Below are 22,790 nucleotides of genomic sequence, written 5' to 3'. Positions count from 1 at the left end.
GGGGATTGAACCCAGGGCCTTGTGCTTACAAGGCAAGCACTCTACTGCCTGAGCTATCTCCCCAGCCCCTAAAGTAAGTATTTTCTGATCAAAGTAAACTGTGATACTCCAGGAAAGAGCAAGTTTTCCAAAACTTTCTAAATGTGATTTTTTTTTTTAACACAGAACACAAAATAACAACAGAGTCCTAATAACTAGCGTTTATAAAGTGGAATATCCACAACAAGTTCACAATATCTCTGATTCTCACTGCAACCTGCCAACAGCACAATGCAGATGAGAAAACTGAGAGGTAGAGAGTAGACAAATGATTTAGGGTCACATGGCTAATAAATGATACACCTGGCTATATTACCCTGAGCACCTCTCATGAATTGTTCTTTAAAACTTGCTTCAAAAATGCTAGAGAAATCTTAATATGTATACTTCTTATATCAAACCTTCATCAAGACTGAAGGCATGACATTGAAATGAAATTCAACAACGGTGTGCCTTTAGCATACTAAACACTAAATTTACTAATATATAATCCTTAAGCACATGTCTGTTTCCTATCTTGGCTTCTCTTAGGATAAGCTTTTATTTTCTCTATATACTGTGCTTTTTTTTTTTTTTTTTTCCAATACTTTACTTTAAAAATTTGAGCCAGGAATTGTGCTTCCCTCCCTCTGACTTGCCCCGTTCCCACCTCCCCCAAACCCCCCACTTCCACTTCATTTGCAGTGATCTTAAAGGGACAAAATTAGTGCTGTGTGAAATTTGAGGTATACATTTCATAAAACCTAGTTCAATAACAAAGGGAAGCAAGCTTATTATCCAACTCTTAATCTTCTTTTTTTTTTTTTTTTTTTTTTTGTCTTTAGGTGCTCTAAGAAGTTTTCAAAGTATAATCTAGAGACCTTTTTTTTTTTTTTTATCTAAAACTATCTTATCATGGTGCCAGCGCATTTCTTCTTTCTTGTTAGAATGTGGTGACATTTTCCAGAGGCTATATGTGTGCTTTGACAATAGACTAAGCATAGAAGCAGACATGACAATCCAGCTGTCTTCTATTAGGCCAGAGATTAATCAAATTTGCAGAGCTGTGAAAGAATATAATCATTCTACTCACTAATTTTTGTCTTAGAAAGGATATTTTATTTTAAAATTTCATATATGTTAATGTCATGAGCTTATTCCTACCTTAAAATTCATTAACAAGCACTTTTAATTTCTCAGTTTAAACCATTGATGCGGTGAACAATGCTGTATGTAACTTATATTGGCAAAAGCTCTTTGTAACCCTAAGGAATTTTGTTTTTAAATACACAAATTTCTTGAGAACTTGTGTTCCAAGAGTGATACTTATCCTTGTATCTCCTGAGGGAAGATGAAAGGTCATACTCCACATTTTCCTCATTCCTAGCTTTCTCATTTCATATAATGTGAAGTCTAGAAATTCTATTGGCATACTTGTAGAACTAAACAAAATAGTGAATGCCATTTTTTTTCAGTCAAAAACATTATAAATGCCACTCCCCACATGTGTTAATCATTGCAGTATACCTTTTGATAACCTTTCTACATTGGCAGTTTATAGCAAATTATCCCAGGTCTGTTTAAAAGCCAAGATCAAGATCTTCAGCATTTCATTGCTTTGTTTTGTTTTTATGTTTGTTCCTCTGGTAGTGCTTAGCTCCTAATTCTATATTTTTCTCTAAAACTTGCCTTCTTTTATCCAGTCTTTCTCCCCTCATGGAGTCCCATATTCTCTTTCCTTTTGCTGTTGTTATTATTTGTCTGTTTATTTCATTTGCACTTAGAATACAACCATGGTTTCTGTTCAAGAGAGCCAGAACAACATTTCATGAGAATCTTCATCTAATTAGTACGTTCCTATATCGAAACCTATAGGTCATTTCATTTGTTGTTATCGTGTTGCTATTTTTAGTATTATTTTCTTTCCAAAGCAATGGAGTTTCTAAGTTAGGTAAGATTAAAGGGAAAATCAATATTGGTACCCAAATATGCAAATTTTAGGTGTGTTCCAAAGCCATGAGATACTTCTATCTTCCCCTCCCAACCTAGCTTGTATCAGGATATGATATCTTCCTGGTTAAGGATGTGGCAGACTCTCTGGTGATCACGCAAGGCCCATTATAGTTTTCTGTCCTTTTCTTATTTCATGTCTCTCCTCCTGCTCTCATTCCTTCCCCCCCAAACAATCAATTTACTGAGCAGCACCCCAGGAATCACATAATAGGCAAGGGTGTGGGCTCTGCTGCCAAATACCTGAGTGAATCCCAACCACAGTATCCAGTTGTGACATAGCACAAACCTCTTGGCCTTTTTGTGCTTTGGTTTTTTCATTTGCAAAACAAACACTGGGTGACTTACCTCGTAGAGCTGTTGTGAAAACTGAATGAGTTAACAAGGTGTTTGGTCTTTTCCTCACTCAGAAGTGATTGGAAAAGCTATGGGATGACCTGGAGTTTTATTTATCATGGATTTGCAAAGTGGATTTTCCAAAACAACATTGAGAGATATAAAGTTGGTTTTGCTCATGTCTCACATTATATGAAGTAATTATCAAGATATAGATAATATCTTACATGTTGTAAACACTTACTGTTTTCCAGGCACTATTATTAACACAATTCCATTGATACAGTAATATGCCTAAAGAGAGTGATGATGTTCTCTGAGGAGCAAATATTTCATTCTAGGAATTTTTTCTAAATAATTTAAATTGAATTTTATGTTCAGTTAATTCTGAACAGTTAAAGCTATTTTTTAATATCTTGTTTTGGTAGTGCTGGAGATTGAACCTAGGACCTCAAACAAGCAATCTACCACTGAGCTATACCCTCAGTTCTCATAAGTTATTTGTTAATGTATATCGTTTAAAACATATTTTCCTTTGGGATATTTATTTTGAAATCATAATATGTGTGTTGTTGAATTGCATAACATAAGATTATAATAGTTCTTAAAAGATGAAAAATGGATGTAGAAAGCATAATTAGAATTATACAAATGTTACTTCTCATTTTTCCTACGCAGTACCTACATGAAAATGGGATTGTACATCGTGATCTCAAACCAGAGAATCTTCTCTATGCAACACCAGCCCCAGATGCACCACTCAAAATTGGTGAGAATACTTCCTGATGTTTCATGACCCCTTTACCCAGAGCAAAAGAAATTTATTCTGTGGATTCTTAAAATATTGTTCCATCCAACTTTCTCTAATTTGACATCTGTAGAGGAATACAGCATTGTTTTAGAAGTTCGTACTTTATCCTGGAATGTTAATCCAGAAATCAGTGCTAGAAGTTGGTGCTTCTTTGCTGGAGACACAAGGAAATTATGATCCTTAGCAATAACAAATACCTCAAGAGATGACCTTGTGTTTAGTAGATAAGTTTATAGTGAAGAAATGACAGAACTTAATGCTTCTTTCCTATTATTGACTTCTATTTCACAAATTATTTGGACTCTAATTTTAGATAATCAAGAACATTGATGCAAAATACGTGATCACATTAGTAAACCTGGCCTCTGAATCACATATTTATATGACCAGATATAAATTAGGTCCTGTATTTCCCAAAATGTACTCCATAGAACTCTGGTGCCTCAGCACAGTAAATAAAAGTGAATAACATCTTTTTGTTGGAGGGGGTGGGTTTTGAGTGATTTTCAGAGGTGCTATGGTTAGTCAAGTAAGTTAGAAAATGCCCACTTAAAGTTAAGCAGGATTTGCATTTCTGCAGTACTCCCAAGAACCTTTAAAAATGTTAATGAGTAGACTGACATATTATATAGGGCACTACAACTTTTTTGACCCTCTTTTTTTCCCCAAATAAATATTTTGAAGGACTACAAAGGTGAACCTTGAGAAATTCTGATCTACCCAAAGAAAAATTTAAATTTGTATGTTAGGAAAAGATATATTAAATGTTATTTTCCACATACCTTCCTAAGCAAATCATCATTTCCAAAAAATTTTATTATCTTATATGAATTCTTCTTATTCGAATTTGTACTAAATCCTCTCTCTAAAGGGCCTTGCATTTCTGGTGCCATCTGTCACAGTGCTGAGCTGATGTGTTCACTGCATTTACAAGTGTTAACAACTTTAAAAATTAAGTTGTTCTGTCAGGGAAGAGCTCAGACAACAGAATGTGCTTTATGAATGCAAGAACCTAAAGAAAAAAATCCTAAAGTCCTGCTGGCAGCAAGCTTGTTCTTATAATCACTCCTGAAAGGCAGCAGACAGCAGGGAGTTTCCATTTCCTTTGACATCCCTTTCAAAGATTTGATTCTTCAAGAAATTTCTTTAAATGGATGGATAGATACTAATTTAGGCAGGAAAACCTTTCTTTCTGAAGGGTTTCCTGCTGCTTTCACTGATAAGGATCAGGCACCTCTGTGGAAATGTGGGTTTATCTTTGAAGTCTAAAATGGCATCCATTCTCCACCTGCCTCTCTTGAAGAATGGCCTTGAGCAGCTTCCTGATGTTTCCTGGGAGAGAGATGTAACCCAGCAAAAGATCATAATGGTGGCACCTTTGATAATATGTTACCTAGGTAATACTTTGTGGATTAAATAAAAAGGATTTTTGCATTAAAAAGACATCTGTCATGTGAGAGTAAATTACTATCTGTCAAATATACTAGGTACTGACATTTTTGTCTTTTCAATCAGAAAAAGTCTTGATATTTCTGTTTATTTCCATGACATTTATGAAAGTCTAATTTTTTTAATCTTCACCAATGGATTAAGATTCTGAATTATACCACTAAGTCTATATCATCTTTTATAGTTACTGTCACATAAATCTCAAAATTAATAAGAGAAGACAAAATATCACAATTATTACTTTAAGAAAAAATAGCTTATTTGGTAAAACCTTGGAATTCTTCAGCAGAAAAAGGATTAAATATAAATTTACTTGCAAATGTGTTTGGGGAGTCATATTTTTCTCCTACTTAAATAAATACTATTTTTTAGTTTCCTCTCAGGTGATTTGTTCCCATTATCAAATACAAAAGCAAACAAATAAACATTTTATTTTGGAAAGAGGAAGTCTTTGTAAAAACTGAGAAAAGATTTGCTTCATTAAACTTTTTTTCTTGTGTTAATAGCTGATTTTGGACTCTCTAAAATTGTGGAACATCAAGTGCTCATGAAGACAGTATGTGGAACCCCAGGGTACTGCGGTATGACCTTTGATACTGATATTTTACCTTTATTGAAATCTATTTTTATTTAATGACCCAGTTTTTATTTTTAATTTCTAATGTCTCTATTTATAAATGCTTAAAATTGGTGTGAGTCTCCATGACTACCTCCTGTTCTTCCTGAGGGGTTCAAAATGATATTGGTTTTAGGACATCTCTATTAAAATGTCTTTTGGGGCAGGAGCTACTCTTGAACTCACTCAAGAATAGAAAGGCAACCACCAGGAAGAGCTCAGGGAAGTAGCAGAGTCTGTGGTTGGAATAAAAGCCATGAGCCTTTTGTCATTTTATTATTTGCTTTTCCTTAGGAGGGTATGTAAGGAAAAGGGGTACATTAGTTCAGATGGCATGAGAACATGAGATTGGGGTCATCTCTAGACTTCATCCATGGCAGTGACCTAGCCCCACTAAGACAAAGACTTCAGATGCAAGAGAGCTCCTCCAGCCCTGCAGGTGAACCACACTAAGATCCTCACTTCCTCTTGCCTGGTCTCCCAGAATGGGCTGAAGTAACCCTGTATATAGTCAGTGACCAATCCAGAAACAAAACAAAATCTTTTGGTCCATCCTAGCATGAAAGCTACTCATTCGTTTTTTTCCTGATGGCTGTGTTAATCCAGCAATAACCTAAAAGCCAATAAAAGCTTTCCAAAATTAGCTAGAATTCAAATAATTCCAATGATTAATGAATATGCCACAAATCAATTAAAATCCTAATGTAGATTAAGAAGAAAAGAGATAAAATTTCAAGTCATTAGTCACAAGATTATCAGTCATCAGCTTTTCCTCCTGGATCAGACTCTTTTTACACAAATCTTTATCTCACTCATCTCTTCAGCAAACTGTATTAACTGGCAGTCCACTGCATGGCACCAGGGCCATGCATTTCCTACACTAACCCCACCCCAGGAGCTTGGAACTGACAGAACAGACATGCAAACACCCAACTCGTGGCACCTTCAGAAATACCGGGTTATGTATTTGGGAGGATCGTTATGGAAAAACCGGAAAGGAGGGGCATTTGGAGTTACTGGAATTGTTCTTCTATAGCACCCCTTAGAAATAGAGAAGAACTACCTAACTAACTCATTTTAACAACTTTTGGATACATAGAAATCAGATTGAAGAAGGGCAGTAAAATATTCTTTGAAGCAAATATATAATTAAATGGGGCTAGTGTTGTAACTCAGTGGTCAAGCACTTGCCTAGCATGTGTGAGGTACTGGTTCAATCCTCAACACGACATAAAACTTAATTAATTAAATAAAGGTATTGTGTCTATCTACAACTAAAAAAAATTAAAATGTGATTAACTCTATAGAATTATAGTGCTGGAAGGAACTCTAAAGTTTTACTAGCATTCTCATTTTACAAAACTCTAGAGAGTTTAAGTGACTTCCCCCAAATTCCACATCTACTTATTAGTGGCCCACGAATGAGACTCCAGGTATCAAAGGATCTAGAAATTCATAGAATTTCCCCTTTAAAAAATCAACATAGATACATCAGTATATTATTTATTTTATTTTAAAATGTCTTCTATTTTAATTATTTAAACCTTAGAAGTACTTGTAAAAGTAACTGTAAAAAAAGTAAAAGTCAAAATGTATAGTCGATATTAATAGCTTTATGTGCATTCTTCTATACCTCTCTTTATGCTTCCAGGTTCATTTAAACAATTTATATTTTTGCTTTTAATGAGTTAGTTTACCTGGCGAATTTTGAACACTGTTTTCTTGCAACTTAAGTTGTCAAAAATCTAGTAACTGCATAGATTTAAGGGAACTTGTCTTTCTATTAAATCTTTATTCTGTGCCAAGTGTTCCTGCTGCTGAATTCTAAACTCTTTGAAGCCAAGAGTAATATGTCAATTAGTAGTAAGTTCAGAAAACTCAAATTGTCTAAGTCTAGACAAGGTAGAAGTTGGTTTCTCTTATGTTGGAAGTCTAGAGCTAGGCAGTCCTGGTGGTTTCCATTGCAGGGGCTTTGCAGGTACTGTGGATCTCAGTGTCATGAACCCAATCCTCTCACAATCCAAAATGGCTGTTTGAAATCAGTCATTACATCAGTATAAATTTTAAAAGATGTACTTTTTTATAGTTAAACAAACTTGCTGAAACCCCATGTCACTTCTACCAATATCTTATTACCCATACTTAATCACAGTCTCTACACTCTTAGGGAAGCTAGCAATGTTTCTTTTGGTTGGACAGGTTGCTGGCCTAAATTAATTCAGGGTTCTGTTACTAAGTGTCTCGATTCTTTCAGGCTGCTATTACAAAATATCTTAGTCGGGATAGCTTATATACAATAGGAACTTATTGAGTTGATGGTTTCTCTTGAGCTTCTTTTGTAAGAGCACTAATCGCATTCAAGAGGGCTCTCTCATGATCTGATCACCTCTCAGAGGTCCTACCTCCGTATATCTACCACCTTGGGAGAGGTTAGGACTTCACCAACTGAATGTTGAGGTGGCACCAACATTCAGACCACAGCATTAAGAATAAGGCTTGGGGGTTTGCTCAGTGGTAGAGCCTAGAATGCATAAGTCTGTGGGCTAGCACCTAAAAAACAATTAAAAAAAAAATGAGGGCTGGGGGGATAACTCAGCTGGTAGAGTGCTTGCCTTGCAAGCACAAGGCCCTGAGTTCGATCCCCAGTACTGCCAAAAAAAAAAAATCTCCTTTGCTCCGGCGGGAAGCGCCTTTCCAGGCTAGTTTCTCAGAGCAGACTGCCCAGTGAGAGCCTTTCAACACAAAGCCAGCCACAAGTCCCCAATCCATCGGTGACCTCTGGCCCACAAGCAGCCTCTGGGACCAGGGCAAGGCAGCCAGAGACCTCTCCAGGCGGACCTGCCCCCCGGCACCTCGGGCGCAGGCTTTTTCCATGGGGCAATCCAAGATGGTGGACTAGAGGGTGACTGCATCTCCAGTCGCCCCAGAACCCAGGATTCAAGAAGGGGAGGCATTGAGAGACTCGGATTAAAATAGACCCTCGGGGTGAGTCTCCCCCACCTGCTGAAGCGCTGCCCGGGTGGCAGGCCCGGATTCAGGTGGCTTATTAGAGTAGGGCAGAGCAGCTAGAGTCCTCCCCAGGCAGCCCTGTGCACTCGGGGAGTGGGCTCCTCCCACAGGGCCAGATTCTCCAGCATCTCGGAACAGGCCCCCCAGTGAGAGCCTTTCTGCACAGAGCCAAGCTTCAATTCCCTGAACCAGGGCGGCGAGTTCCTGCCCACAGGTTGCTTCAGGGACCAGGACAGGGCAGCCAGGGACTTCCCCAAACAGCCGGCAGCCCGGCCCCCTCTGGCGGGAAGCGCCTTTCCAGGCTAGCTTCTCAGAGCAGACCGCCCAGTGAGAGCCTTTCCACACAGAGCCAGCCCCAAGTCCTGGAACCAGTAGAGGACTAGGGGCAGCTTTCCTTGGAAGAACTGCATTATCAAGTTACTCCAAGACTTCAGGCTCCTGAAGGCAGGAAGGTGATACACTGGAAATCTACAGGGACACTATAAGCCAATAGAAGAATTCTGTAATATCACAAAGTCCCACTGACATCTGACCAATATGAGAAAACAAGGGAAGAAAATGTCCCAAAAACCTAGATACTATATCAATAAAACCCAATGACAGCACAGCAGAAGAAATGTCAGAAAGGGAGTTCAGAATGTACATAATTAAAACAATCAGGGAAGCAAACAAGGAGATGAAAGAGCAAATGCAGGCATTAAATGATCGCACCAATCAACAGTTAAAAGACCAAATAAGGGAAGCAAGAGATCATTTCAAAAAAGAGTTAGAGATATTGAAAAAAAAAAAACAGAAATCCTTGAAATGAAGGAAACAATAAAACAAGTTAAAAACTCCATAGAAAGCATAACCAATAGGATAGAACACCTGGAAGACAGAACCTCACATATTGAAGACAAAATATGTAATCTTGAAAACAAAGTTGAACAAACAGAAAAGATGGTAAGAAATCATGAACAGAATCTACAAGAATTATGGGATATCATGAAAAGGCCAAATTTAAGAATTATTAGGATTGAGGAAGGCTTAGAGAGGCAAACTAAAGAAATGAACAATCTATTCAATGAAATAATATCAGAAAATTTCCCAAATCTGAAGAATGAAATGGAAATCCAAGTACAAGAGGCTTATAGGACTCCAAATATACAAAATTATAACAGACTCACACCAAGGCACATTATTATGAAAATACCTAACATACAAAATAAAGACAGAATTTTAAAGGCCGCGAGAGAAAAGAATCGAATTACATTAGGGGGAAACCAATAGGAATATCAGCAGATTTTTCAATCCAGACCCTAAAAGCTAGAAGGGCCTGGAACAACATTTACCAAGCCCTGAAAGAAAATGGATGCCAACCAAGAATCTTAAACCCACCAAAACTTACTTTCAGATTTGACATGAAATAAGATCCTTCCATGATAAACAAAAGCTAAAGGAATTTACAAAAAGAAAGCCAGCATTGCAGAACATTCTCAGCAAAATATTCCATGAGGAAGAGATGAAAAACAATGATGCAAATCAGCAACGGGAGGAACTAGCCTAAAGGAATAGACAAATAAAGGGGAAACCAAATCATGTCAAAAAACAAAAATGAGTCAAATGACTGGAAATACAAATCATATCACAATAATAACCCTGAATGTTAATGGCCTGAACTTATCAACCAAAAGACATAGACTGGCAGAATGGATTAAAAAGAAAAATCCAACAATTTGCTGGCAGCAAGAGACTCATCTCATAGAAAGAGATACCCATAGACTAAAGGTGAAAGGATGGGGAAAAACATATCATGCACACGGACACAGCAAAAATGCTAGAGTATCCATCCTCATTTCAGATAATGTGGACTTCAAGCCAAAACTAGTCAGAAGGGATAAATAAGGACATTATATACTGCTTAAGGGAATCATAAATCAGCAAGACATAACAATCATAAATATCTATGCCCTGAACATTGGCTCATCCATGTACGTCAAACAAATCCTTCTCAAATCCAGAAATCAAATAGACCACAACACAATAATACTAGGCGATTTTAACACACCTCTCTCACCACTGGATAGATCGTCCAAACAAAAATTGAATAAAGAAACCATAGATCTCAATAACACAATCAACAATTTAGAATTAACTGACTTATATAAAATATACCATCCAACAAAGAATGAATGCACTTTCTTCTCATCAGCACATGTATCCTTCTCTAAAATAGATCATGTCTTATGCCACAAAGCTACTGTTAGCAAATACAAGAAGATAGAGATACTACCTTGTACTCTATCAGATCATAATGGATGGAAATTAGAAATAAATGACAGAATATAACACAGAAACTTCTCCAATACCTGGAGATTAAATAATACACTATTATATGATGAATGGATAACAGAAGACATCAGGAGGGAAATTAAAAAATTTTTAGAAGTAAACGAGAACAAAGACACATCATATTAAAATCTCTGGGACACTATGAAAGCAGTACTTAGAGGAAGATTTATTTCATGGGGTGCATTCAACAAAAGAAGTAGAAATCAACAAATAAATGACCTAACACTACAGCTCAAAGCCCTAGAAAAAGAAGAGCAGACCAACACCAAAAGTAGTAGAAGACAGGAAGTAGTTAAAATCAGAGCCAAAATCAACGAAATTGAAACAAAAGAAACAATCGGAAAAATTAACAAAATAAATAGTTGGTTCTTTGAAAAAATAAACAAAATTGATAAACCCTTAGCAACACTAACAAAGAGAAAGAGAGAGAAAACTCAAATTACTAAAATTCAGAATGAACAAGGAAATATCACAACAGACACGAGTGAAATACAAAACATAATTAGAACCTATTTTGAAAATCTATACTCCAACAAAACAGAAAACCTCGAAGACATCAACAAGTTTCTAGAGACATATGAATTATCTAAACTGAATGAGGAGGACATACACAACTGAAATAAATCAATTTCAAGCAATGAAATAGAAGAGGTCATCAAAAGCCTACCACAAAGAAAACTCCGGAACCAGGTAAGTTCTCAGCCGAGTTCTACAAAACCTTTAAAGAAGAGCTCATTCAAATACTTCTCAAAGTATTCCATAAAGTAGAAGAGGAGGGAACCCTCCCATACTCATTCTATGAAGCAAATATCACCCTGATACCTAAACCAGACAGAGAAACATCAAGGAAAGAAAATTTCAGACCAATATCCTTAATGAATATCGATGCAAAAATTCTCAACAAAATTTTAGCAAATTGCATACAAAAATATATTAAAAAGATAGTGCACCACGATCAAGTGGGTTTTATCCCAGGGATGCAAGGTTGGTTCAACATCCAGAAATCAATAAATGTCATTCACCATATCAACAGACTAAAAGTTAAGAATCACATGATTATTTCAATAGATGCAGAAAAAGCATTTGATAAAATACAGCATCCCTTCATGCTCAAAACACTAGAAAAAATCGGGGTAGTGGGAACATTCCTTAACAGTGTAAAGGCCATCTACGCTAAGCCCATGGCTAATATCATTCTAAATGGTAAAACACTGAAAGCACCAGACAGGGATGACCTCTTTCACCACTTCTATTCAATATCGTTCTTGAGACTCTAGCCAGAGCAATTGCACAAACCAAAGAAATTAAAGGGATACGAATTGGAAAAGAAAAACTCAAACTATCCCTGTTTACTGATGACATGATTATATATTTAGAGGAACCTGGAAATTCCACCAGAAAATGCTTAGAACTCATAAGTGAATTCAGTAAAGTAGCAGGTTACAAGATCAATGCTCATAAATCCAATGCGTTTTTATACATAAGTGATGAATCTTCAGAAAGTGAAATTAGGAAAACTACCCCATTCACAATAGCATTGAAAAAAATAAAACACTTGGGATCAATCTCAGAAAAGAGGTGAAAGATCTCTACAATGAGAACTACAGAACACTAAAGAAAGAAATTAAAGAAAACCTTAGAAGATGGAAAGATCTCCCATGTTCTTGGATAAGCAGAATTAATATTGTCAAAATGCCCATACTACCAAAAGTGCTATACAGATTCAATGCAGTTCCAATTAAAATCCCAATGATGTACCTTACAGAAATAGAGCAAGCAATTATGAAATTCATCTGGAAGAATAAGAAACCCAGAATAGCTGAAGCAATCCTCAGTAGAAAGAGCGAAGCAAGGGGTATCGCAATACCAGATCTTCAACTCTATTACAAAGCAATAGTAACAAAAACGGCATGGTATTGGTACCAAAATAGACAGGTAGATCAATGGTACAGAATAGAGGACATGGACACAAACCCAAATAAATACAATTTTCTCATACTAGACAAAGGTTCCAAAAATATGCAATGGAGAAAAGATAGTCTCTTCAACAAATGGTGCTGGGAAAACTGGAAATCCATATGCAACAGAATGAAACTAAATCCCTATCTCTCACCCTGCACAAAACTCAACTCAAAATGGATCAAGGACCTCAGAAACAGACCAGAGACCCTAAATCTTATTGAAGACAAAGTAGGTCCAAACCTTCAACTTGTTGGCTTAGGATCAGACTTCCTTAACAGGACTCCCATAGCACAAGAAATAAAAGCAAGAATCAACAACTGGGATAGATTCAAACTAAAAAGCTTTCTCTCAGCAAAGGAAACTATCAGTAATGTGAAGAGAGAGTCTACAGAGTGGGAGAATATCTTTGCCACTCATACTTCAGATAGAGCACTAATTTCCAGAATATATAAAGAACTCAAAAAACTCTACACCAAGAATACAAATAGGATTATGTGTATTCAACAAATGGGCAAAGGAAATGAACAGACACTTCACAGAAGAAGATGTACAAGCAATCAACAGATATATGAAAAAATGTTCAACATCTCTAGTAATAAGAGAAATGCAAATCAAAACTACCCCAAGATTTCATCTCACCCCAATTAGAATGGTGATTATCAAGAACGCAAGCAACAATAGGTGTTGGCGAGGATGTGGGGAAAAAGGTACACTCATACATTGCTGGTGGGGTTGCAAATCAGTGCAACCACTCTGGAAAGCAGTATGGAGATTCCTCAGAAAGCTTGGAATGGAACCACCATTTGACCCAGCTATCCCACTCCTAAGCCTATACCCAAAGGACTTAAAATCAGCATACTACAGAGATACAGCCACATCAATGTTCATAGCTGCTCAATTCACTATAGCCAGATTGTGGAACCAACCTAGATGCCCTTCAGTTGATGAATGGATAAAGATATACAATGGAATATTACTCTGCCATGAAGAATGATAAAATTATGGCATTTGCAGGTAAATGGATGAAATTGGAGGATATCATGGTGAGATAAACCAATCTCAAAAAACTAAAGGACAAATGATCTCGCTGATAAGCGTATGAGGACATATAAGGGGGGGTAGGAGGGGTTAGCGTTAGGGTTAGGGTTAGGTTTAGGGTTAGGGATAAGGAGGGTGGTAAGAATGGAGGAAGGAAGGACTGTATAGAGGGAAAAGAGGGGTGGAGGGGTGGGGGGAAGGGAAAAAATAACAATCAAACAACATTGCCCTATGTAAATTTATGATTTTTAATTAAAATAAATACAAAAAGATGAAAAAAAATGAGGCTGCATTACATTACTCACCATAGTTTTACAAGGCAAGATTCTCATTCCTAGGAGAAAATAGTGAAAACCATTTCACTCTACCATGTTTGCTGTAGACATCCTTTTATTTTGTTTTGTTTTGATGCTCTTTATTTTCCTTAGAACTGTTTGTTCTCTGTCGATCCCTCTATGACCCTTCCCTCCTAATAGTGCCATACTTACTTTCCCTGACTCGAGACATGTGTCCTTATTTATCCTTTTGTATTTCTTTCATGTCTCCAGGTTTCCAAGGCTATGGGGCGAGGGGCCTAAATATAGTACCAGATGCCAAGCAAAATTGACCACTTAGCCTAGTATGGTGGCATACACCTATAATCCTAGCAATTTGGGAGGCTGAGGAAGAAGGATGGCAAGTATAAGGCCAATCTCAGCAAAAATAAACTATAAAGGGCTGGGGATATAGTTCAGTGATAGAGGGCCTTTAGTTTAAATTCCCAGTACCAAAAAACAAAAACAAACAAATCCTTGTGTTGATCATTGCTAATGGTGACCAATTGATATGAGGATTGGAAGAGAATTGAGAAAAGAATGATAAAACAAATTATTTCCTACAAAAAGAAAGCTGATAGACAATTTAATAATCATTATCCAATTGTAAACATTCAGTATTCCCAAAAGGTGGGTAAGTTGCAACAAATTACTGAGGACTGAGCAGACTTGAAATGGGAGGATCAGAAAGAGGATAAACTAGTGATGTCTCAGAGTCCCTGCTCTGACTATGAACAAGCAGTATCCTTTCAGGGATTAGTGATGAGAGCAGTTCTTTCTTACAGCATTACAGAGTGGCCATTCTGCAAAAGAATGGTTCACTCATTGATGAAACAAACATTGAATGTCTAATAGACTCCATGTTAACTTCTGAGGTTGCAAGGATAGACACAATATGGTCTTGCTCTTCAAAGACTTCATGGGCTGTAAAAGAAGAAAGGCCTTTACATAGTAAGTCAGATAAGTCAAGATTTATCTGAGCTGAAGTCTCAGGAAAGTAGAAGGAAGGGGACTATTAATCCTGGTGGAAGAGGTCTTATAAAGGAGAGGATTTGAGCTGAACACTGAAGGATAAATAGGAGTTCAACAAGTGGGTCTGGAGGACATTCTTTGGTCAGTGAGCACAGAGAGAGCGAAGTTAAGGGAGAGTGGCAATGCCTGGCAACTTCAGAGGCTGTCACTTTGCCACTTTGTACAACTAGAACACAGAGTCCTTGATTAAAGGTATTGATAGATTTGGAAAGGGAGGATGAGCTATGTTTTAAAAGAATCTGCACTTCAGGCTAAGGAATTTGATGATTAGGTAGGTAATGATGATGCAAAAAGTTTTTGAATCAAGATAGTATTTTGATTTTGTTGTTGTTGTTGTTATTTGTTTTGGTACCAGGGATTGGACTCAGGATCACTTAACCACTGAGCCCCAGTCCCAGCCCTTTTTATTTTTTATTCTGAGATAGGTTCTCCTAACTGCTTTTGGCCTTGTTAAATTGCTGAGGCTGGCCTTGATCCTCCTGCCTCAGCCTCCTGAGTTGCTGGGATTACAGGCATGCACCACCACACCTGAACAGGGCAGTATTTTGAAATCAAGTCTGTATTTTATAACTATCTGGATAATGATATTACAACAGATAGATTTGAAGGGGAAGGAGAAAGAAAACAGACAAATTAAAAAGCTATTTTAAATGTTGTTTCATGCTTTTCTAATAGGAGAAATCTGGACACATGCTGTCACTCCTTAAATACCATCTTTGGGATAACATATTTGCTCTACTCCTAAACCCAGTCAGTTTTTAAGTACAATATGATTGTAAAAGATGCTAGTTTTGTCCTTGATGTAAACAGGCTCATTTTATAGATGTCATCTTATCAGGGAGATGTTTTCTGTTGATTATTTTTGCCCTACCAATATGCATGCTATAGAATGGGAAAAGAGGGAACTGAGTGTCTGAGAGGGATTGCACTAATCCTTCCGTTCTGCTCCAGGTAGTGGCTTGCCCAGAAGGAGTTATTTGCCATAATGTAAGGAGGGGAGGTGGGCGGTGGGGGGAGGGGGGTTGAATTCGCCGACCTCAGGGGACTATTCTGGTGATTGAAAGGGAAAATGAAAGGGCTTTGTACACTCTACCCATACGTATGGAATTACTATTATATAGGATGGAGCAGGCTTGGAAGTAAAAAATGAGTAAGATTCATATATTTATACACAGAAGCAAGTTTCAAATTGTCTATAAATAAATACACATTTCTGCATACATATTCTTGACTCAAAAGAAAGACATGGATATATTACTTTAAAATATGAGTAGAGAGAAAGGTGGATTTTTTGTTATATATGCATATTTAATATATAATTAGTTCATTATAGATATACATAACATTGGGGTTTAAGAGGAAACAGGACATTAAGGGTATGCATCTGTATAGTAATACGGGAAACAATGGAAAACCCGAAGCCACAGAAACACCAGGCCCAAAAAGCACATGACCCTGGACCATAGGCACGATCCAGGACTTCAAACAGAACAAAAATTTTAATGTGAAAATGAATATTTATATGTGTCCATCTTATGAAATAATTAAATCACTTTCAGGTAAGGTTAAAACACACCTTGACAGTCTCCCTCAATTCTAGTCACTTCTCTCCTCCTCACCACATGTAAGTACCATCATCAGTCTGATATGTTCCTGCCAAGAATAAGTAGCTGGAGAGGAAACTGTCCATTTAGAGAGAGCTGGAAGAGTCCACATGCAACGCTGGCAGGAATCACTATCCTGCTGTGGAGAGCCTGACTTGACTTTGAGATGGCTTGGTATTCTTTATGGTATAATCAGGTGGGCATGGCCACCGAAGAGACAGAGAAAAGGCTCAGGAAAAGAAACAAAGAGATGTATTACACTCACAGTTCTTAAAGACAGTATACCACGTAGGGCCACATTGGGAAGACACCAAGGGTGGTCAGGAGGCAGAAGAGAGGAGCCAGGGAAGGTTTGGGTGAAGGCCTTTACTGGGATTTCTGAGAGAAAAACAAGTGGTGGCCTGAGCATTCTAGGATTGGCTTGTTTGAATAATTCTGATGGGCTCTAAGCTGTAGAGGTGATCCTAGTTGCCTCTTCCTGACCCAAAGATGATTAAGGCAGAGGAATATTTCCTCCTGAGGCGTAAGGGCTATCTAGAAAAGGCTCTGGGTTGGCTGGTTAGCTGGTGTATCAAAAGTATGGGTGCCCCCAAAAGGCCCCTTTGTTGTCTTTAAAAACTAACTAGCCCCAAAAGGAACAGTCTTTCTGCAACCAGAAAGGTTTTGTTTTTTTATTTTTTTCTGTGATGTCAAAAACATCAAAATAACAGAAAAATTTTAAGTGTTTATAATACAGAGACTTTACATTTAACTTGGAAAGAGGTCTGAGACCCATGTAATTGACAGAGGAAAGGTGTGACCCTTATCTTTTGCTTGTAAGGATGATTACATCCAAGGTCAATTATTCCTCCACGCACTCTGCTTTTAATGGAAGGCTTTCCAAATTACATCTTCTGAGAGGGTGAGTGTTCATGTATAGCATTTGTCATTCTCAGGAAATAAAAAAGGAAAAGCTACCCATTAGGTTTCTTTCATAGAACCTTTGCCCCAGGCTATTAAAAAAAGAGTTTGCTTATAAATGAATCACAAAATAAAAGTCACAGATGCTTCATATTTCAGCAAACACACATTATTTCCTAGAAAATATACATAGTCAAAACCAAATTCCAGACTAGAAAATTAAAATTTGTGGCTCAGATAAATGAAATCAATGAATAGTTTTCTAAAGCAGACCACGAAATATTTAGCATTGAAGAGATTCTCAGCATCTTGTTGTTGGTAAAGAGAAGGGAAGGAAGAAATGAAAGAAGGAAGGAAGAAAAGAAGAAAGGGGAAGAGGAAGGAAAAAAGAATTGATCCACTGATTCCTAATGAATGCGCTACAATATAACTATGCAGTATTAAGTGCCATGGGACTCACAGAACAGAATTAAATATTGTTAGAGTAGAAAGGAAACCAATATGGAAATAGGTTAAGTAAAAGAATATTTCTAGTGCCAATTAGCTAATTTATTCATAAGTTTAGTTAATTAAACTATGTATGTTCATATTTCATATTTATACTTTTATGTTTATTCATATTCTCTGTTCAGAGTCTACAGCTCTTAAGGATTTATTTTATTTTGACATTTGCCAAGGTCTCATTATTTTATGAGACAGTTCTATTGGCATAAGTCAGATGAAATATTAATACATAAAAATGTCCCATGTGCTAGACCCCTGAGCATAACAGCATTTTGCTATTGGCAGGCTTTAGTAATGACAAGTATATACTGTGCTTCTACATAACCAGAATGGGAAGCTAATTATCCAACAATTGAAGAATAAGCTGCCACTATATGTGAAGATCTCTGCACTTAGAGTCCACAGGTACCTATTCCTACAAGAATATTCTGGGAGTTTCCATATAAAGACGAACACATACACTCCATATGTTCAGACTATTACTGCCTCTGTCTTAAAAACCAATGCCACCTAATTAACCAATTAATTCTGCCATAATGGAGGTGGTATAATAAAAAAGATGACTAAAAGTGGAACGTTAACTATTGGCATTTGTTTTAGTCAGCTTTTTCACTGCTGTGACTAAAAGACCCGAACAGAACAATTGTAGAGAAGGAAAAGTTTATTTGGGGGTGCTCACAGTTTCAGAGGTCTCAATTCATCGGCTGCTGGCTCCAGTCCTCAGGGCTCAAGGTGAGGCAGAACATATGGCAGAAGAGTGTGGTGGAGGGAAGCAGCTCACACGATGATCAGGCAGCAGAGAGACCCCACTCACCAGATAACAATATACCCTAAACCACACTCGCAATGCCTACCTCCTCCGGTCACAACTTACCCATCTTCAGTTACCACTTCAGTTACCATTCAGTGGACCTCAGTTACCACTCAGTTACCATTCACTGATTGGGTTAAGGCTCTCATAAACCAATAATTTCTCCTCCAACCCTTCTTGTATTATCTCATACATGTGCTTTTGGGGGACACCTCATACCCAAGCCATAACAGCCTGTGAAAGGCAAGATGAAAGCATGGGATAGAAGATAAAATAGACTACCTCTCCATCTAACCCTGAAAAATATTCCAGAATGATACCTCCTAAAGAATGAGCAAATAGCAATGGACTCAGAAAAGTGACTGTCATGGACCTGCTGTTCGGTGTTAAAACTGAATCTATTCCCTACCTCACTAAAGCACATCAGGTGTCTTCCACAATCCGCCTTCACCACAGAGCATGAGGGTGGCTAGTGGTGTGGGCTGGCCACATTTTGTTTACCTGCTGATCAGGTAGGGACTGCTGGGTGTTCTCTGTTGTTTGTCAAGTTTTCACACTTTATTAGGCTTAGGAGTTGCATGGCTGATCCTACTTTAGGCTTCACCTTGATGCATTAGTAAAAACTTCTTAATCTTAGTCTCCTCAGCTATACAATGAAAAATAATAATAATGCTTCTTTCATAGAACTAGGATAATAAGCAAATAAATTAGGTAAAGTTCTTAACTAGAACATGTAATGAATGGTAGGCATCATTGAAGTAATGATTAGGGCTATCATCATCATTTTTATTATTACTATTAAAATATATTAGTTTCTTTACTTGGTCCCTTTCATTTTTCTGTTTTGTACTCATAATTACAAGTCTTAATGTTTGGGGAATCAGGTTTTAGATCTTCAAAATGACATCATCTCTGCCCCAGTTCTTTTGTTTTAAAATAAAAGACTTACTTTTAAAATTTTCCCCACAGATTTAACCCACATTGATAGTTTCTAAAACTTTCATGGTTTCATGAAAACTTTTAAAATATTATTCTAGGTTTTTGAACTCACTGAAAATAAATAATGGTTCCTAAGAATGGAGAGTAGATTTTATAAAAGTTATCTGTAAAAAGTGGTTGAGAAATTAGATACGACCTTTTAAAGACCAAGTTGATTTTTCAAGTAATAGTTTTGTTGATATTTTTCCAGTTGTAGAGAGAAATAATTTTCTTAGAAAATTAGAAATAATGGGATTTTTAAGAATAATATAAATGAAATAGAAAATGTGCTGAAATTCATTAAGTCACTTTCAACATCTATTCTGCCAGCACCCCTTACATATTTGGGGTTTATTGCTATGTATTTATTTATGGGGGCAATGAGCTTTTCAGAGTAGACAGACTACCAAGGCAATTCAAGTTTATTTGAATTATTTGTTTTTTGGGAGTATAGGTTTCTAATATTTTTATAGTCAGAGGGAAAAAAGCATTAAAACTTAGTGTTTTAATTGGTAAGATAGAAGAATTCGCTCTTCCCCTACCATAGACATACATGTACACACACACACACATACACAGAGTAGAGAGTCATTTTCAAGAATCCAGAAACTGAAAACTTCTCAATAAGAAAAATTTCTTAAGAAGCTTACTGTAGTATGTCAGGTGTACCCAGTACTCAAAAATTTCCTGTTAATATTATCACTTAAAATATTCTTTAAATACTACTAACAAAACACTTCTCCAATTCTTGTCTTTCATTAGTGCCAATTCACGATTACAGTAATGATGCCATGGAGTTGCCTCATTGCTACTTTTTAAACATTTTTAATTACATGTGTATTTTTTCCCATATTTTTTATTGGTACATTATGGTTATAATGGTAGGATTTGTTGTTACATACTCATACATGCATACAATATAGCAATATAATTTAGCCAATATCATTTCCTCGTTTCCCTTTCCTTCCCCCTCATTTCTACTTCTTAAAGAAAATAACCCATTAGGTTCACTCTGCCAAAATTTAAAACAAATTTTAAACAGTTTACAGTTGAACAGAGACTTCTGTTCAATGTTCAAAAAAACAGAAGGTTAACTTAACCCATAAACTACATTTTCTATAACAGGAACACTGGTTGATATAGAAAAAATAGGAAAATTTAAATGTAATGAAAGAAGTAAATCTAATAATCTACAATAGAAGCTTTTGGTATGGTTTTTTAAGAGTATTTGTGTTCATTGCTAAAAGAATAAATAGCTAACGTAAAATGTAAGTGAATCAAACGTTGTTGGTAATCTAACCAAATAAGGAATAATCTCACTCAAGAATTAATTGAATACTCTTAGAGATGACTGCCATTTTACCATGAGTCTCTTAAAAATGGAAATGAATTAAAAGCAGAGTAAAGTATTACTCGCACTGCCGGTAAGTTTTGACTGGAAGCATGTGCACGGTGGGGCTTGTGGACAATGGGAAAGGCAGTGGAGAGGGAGAAAGCAGAGGAAGCCAAGCAGGTCTGAAAGGGTGCCCAGTATCCATCTCCCTCCCCTTCTTTCTCCCTGATGTAAGAAGAAAGTCATCATCTGTCACAAGCATGTTTGCCACATCTGAGTTAAATAAACAGCACCAGGTGAAGGAAATGGGCTGGGGACACCAGCAGTGGGGTGAGGAAAGGTCATAAATAGCTCATCTTGTTCTTGACCTGGAGAGGACAGGTCCTCTGTGGGTTGGGTGCAAGCTGGTGTTAAGTTGTCTGGGAGGTTTGAAATTTGAAGAAAGATGAGTCTCTTTGGGTCTTTTCATTGGCCTGGTGCTACCCTAAATGGTGTATTCTGAGGAATTTCTTTGTGTAGACATTTAGACCTTTTCTCATTTACTAAATATTTACTGAGCTTCTATGAGATGTGGTGCTAGAGATATAGCAAACAACCAAGCAGAACAAAATAAAGCAACACCACTCCTTTAAGGATCATACATTTTACTGGAAGAAGACAAATAAAATAAATATGTGAATTACACAGAGAGAGTTAAACATTTCTATGGAGTAAATTTATAAAGTTGGCAAAGGAGCCTGGGTCGTAATTTAAAATGGGTGACCAGAGAAGTCTTTGTGGGAAAATGGAAAATAGGAATAAAACTCGAACAATATGAGGGAGAGAGAAAGCCACATTGGTACCTAGGGAAGGAACATCCCAGCCGAGGGGACAACAGGAATATACCTGGGTGTCTGTAAGGTCCACAAGGAGACAGGTTGGTTGGAGGAGAGGGGAGAACTACTGACCAGGAGAATGGAGTTAACGTTTACCGAAGTGGGACTGACCTATGGATAAACAGGTCTGGGATTTTTAACTTTGTGGTGTCTGTTAATTATCTGAGTAGAGAGGACATGTGGACAGAAGGGTGTATGGCTAAAGTTCAGAAGCAAGAACTCAGCTGTTCATACAGATGCATTGTTATTATCATATACATGGGATTTATCATAAGACTGCCATGCTTGCCCCAGGCAGAAAGGAGGCAACCCCAGCTGATCCCTGGGCAGCACCACCCAGTAAGGGGACTGGAGAAAGAAGGAACATTTTAATAATTTATAGAACTTCAGGTAATAAAGGAAGCTCCAGAGAACAGAATTAGGAATTGTGAATGGATGTCACAAGTCACAAAGCTTTTTCGTTTTTTTTGTTTTTGTTTTTTGGTACTGGGGATTGAACCCAGGGGCACTTAACCACTGAGTCACACCCCCAGTCTTTTTTATATTTTGTTTAGAGGGTCTCACTAAGTTGCTTAGGGCCTTGCTAATTTGCTAAGGCTGGCTTCAAACTCGAGATCCTCCTGCCTCAGGCTCCTGAGCTGCTGGGATTACTGGCATGTGCCACCAAACCCAAACAAGGCACAGATTTTTTGAGTCAATATACAAAACAATATTCCAAAAACTGAGCCTGTCAGCAATCAAAGGGGTTTTCTCTCTGACTTGGGAAATGTTCACCAAAGCTCAGGATCCAGGGCTCCCAGCCAGGGGAGGGAAGGAAGAGTCCTGTAAATTTGGCTATCACCCAATAGACATATAGTAG

At 37.2% G+C, this 22,790-nt stretch overlaps 1 protein-coding gene across 4 annotated transcripts in view; it reads left to right on the top strand.

The window, feature by feature from the left end:
- Window positions 1-22,790, top strand: part of CAMK4 (calcium/calmodulin dependent protein kinase IV) — a 245,401-nt gene that overhangs the window by 203,318 nt on the left and 19,293 nt on the right. For all 4 annotated transcript variants that reach the window (XM_079143531.1, XM_079143530.1, XM_079143533.1 and 1 more), the window contains 2 exons: window positions 3,043-3,133; window positions 5,131-5,205. In XM_079143531.1, the coding sequence (XP_078999657.1) occupies window positions 3,043-3,133; window positions 5,131-5,205 (166 nt within the window). The remainder of the gene's footprint in view (window positions 1-3,042; window positions 3,134-5,130; window positions 5,206-22,790) is intronic.

The sequence above is a fragment of the Sciurus vulgaris genome (genome assembly GCF_902686455.1).
Source record: "Sciurus vulgaris genome assembly, chromosome: 6".
In the NCBI taxonomy this organism is placed as follows: domain Eukaryota; kingdom Metazoa; phylum Chordata; class Mammalia; order Rodentia; family Sciuridae; genus Sciurus; species Sciurus vulgaris.
Note: the sequence above shows the minus strand (reverse complement) of the source record. Positions and strands in the feature narration are given on the sequence as shown.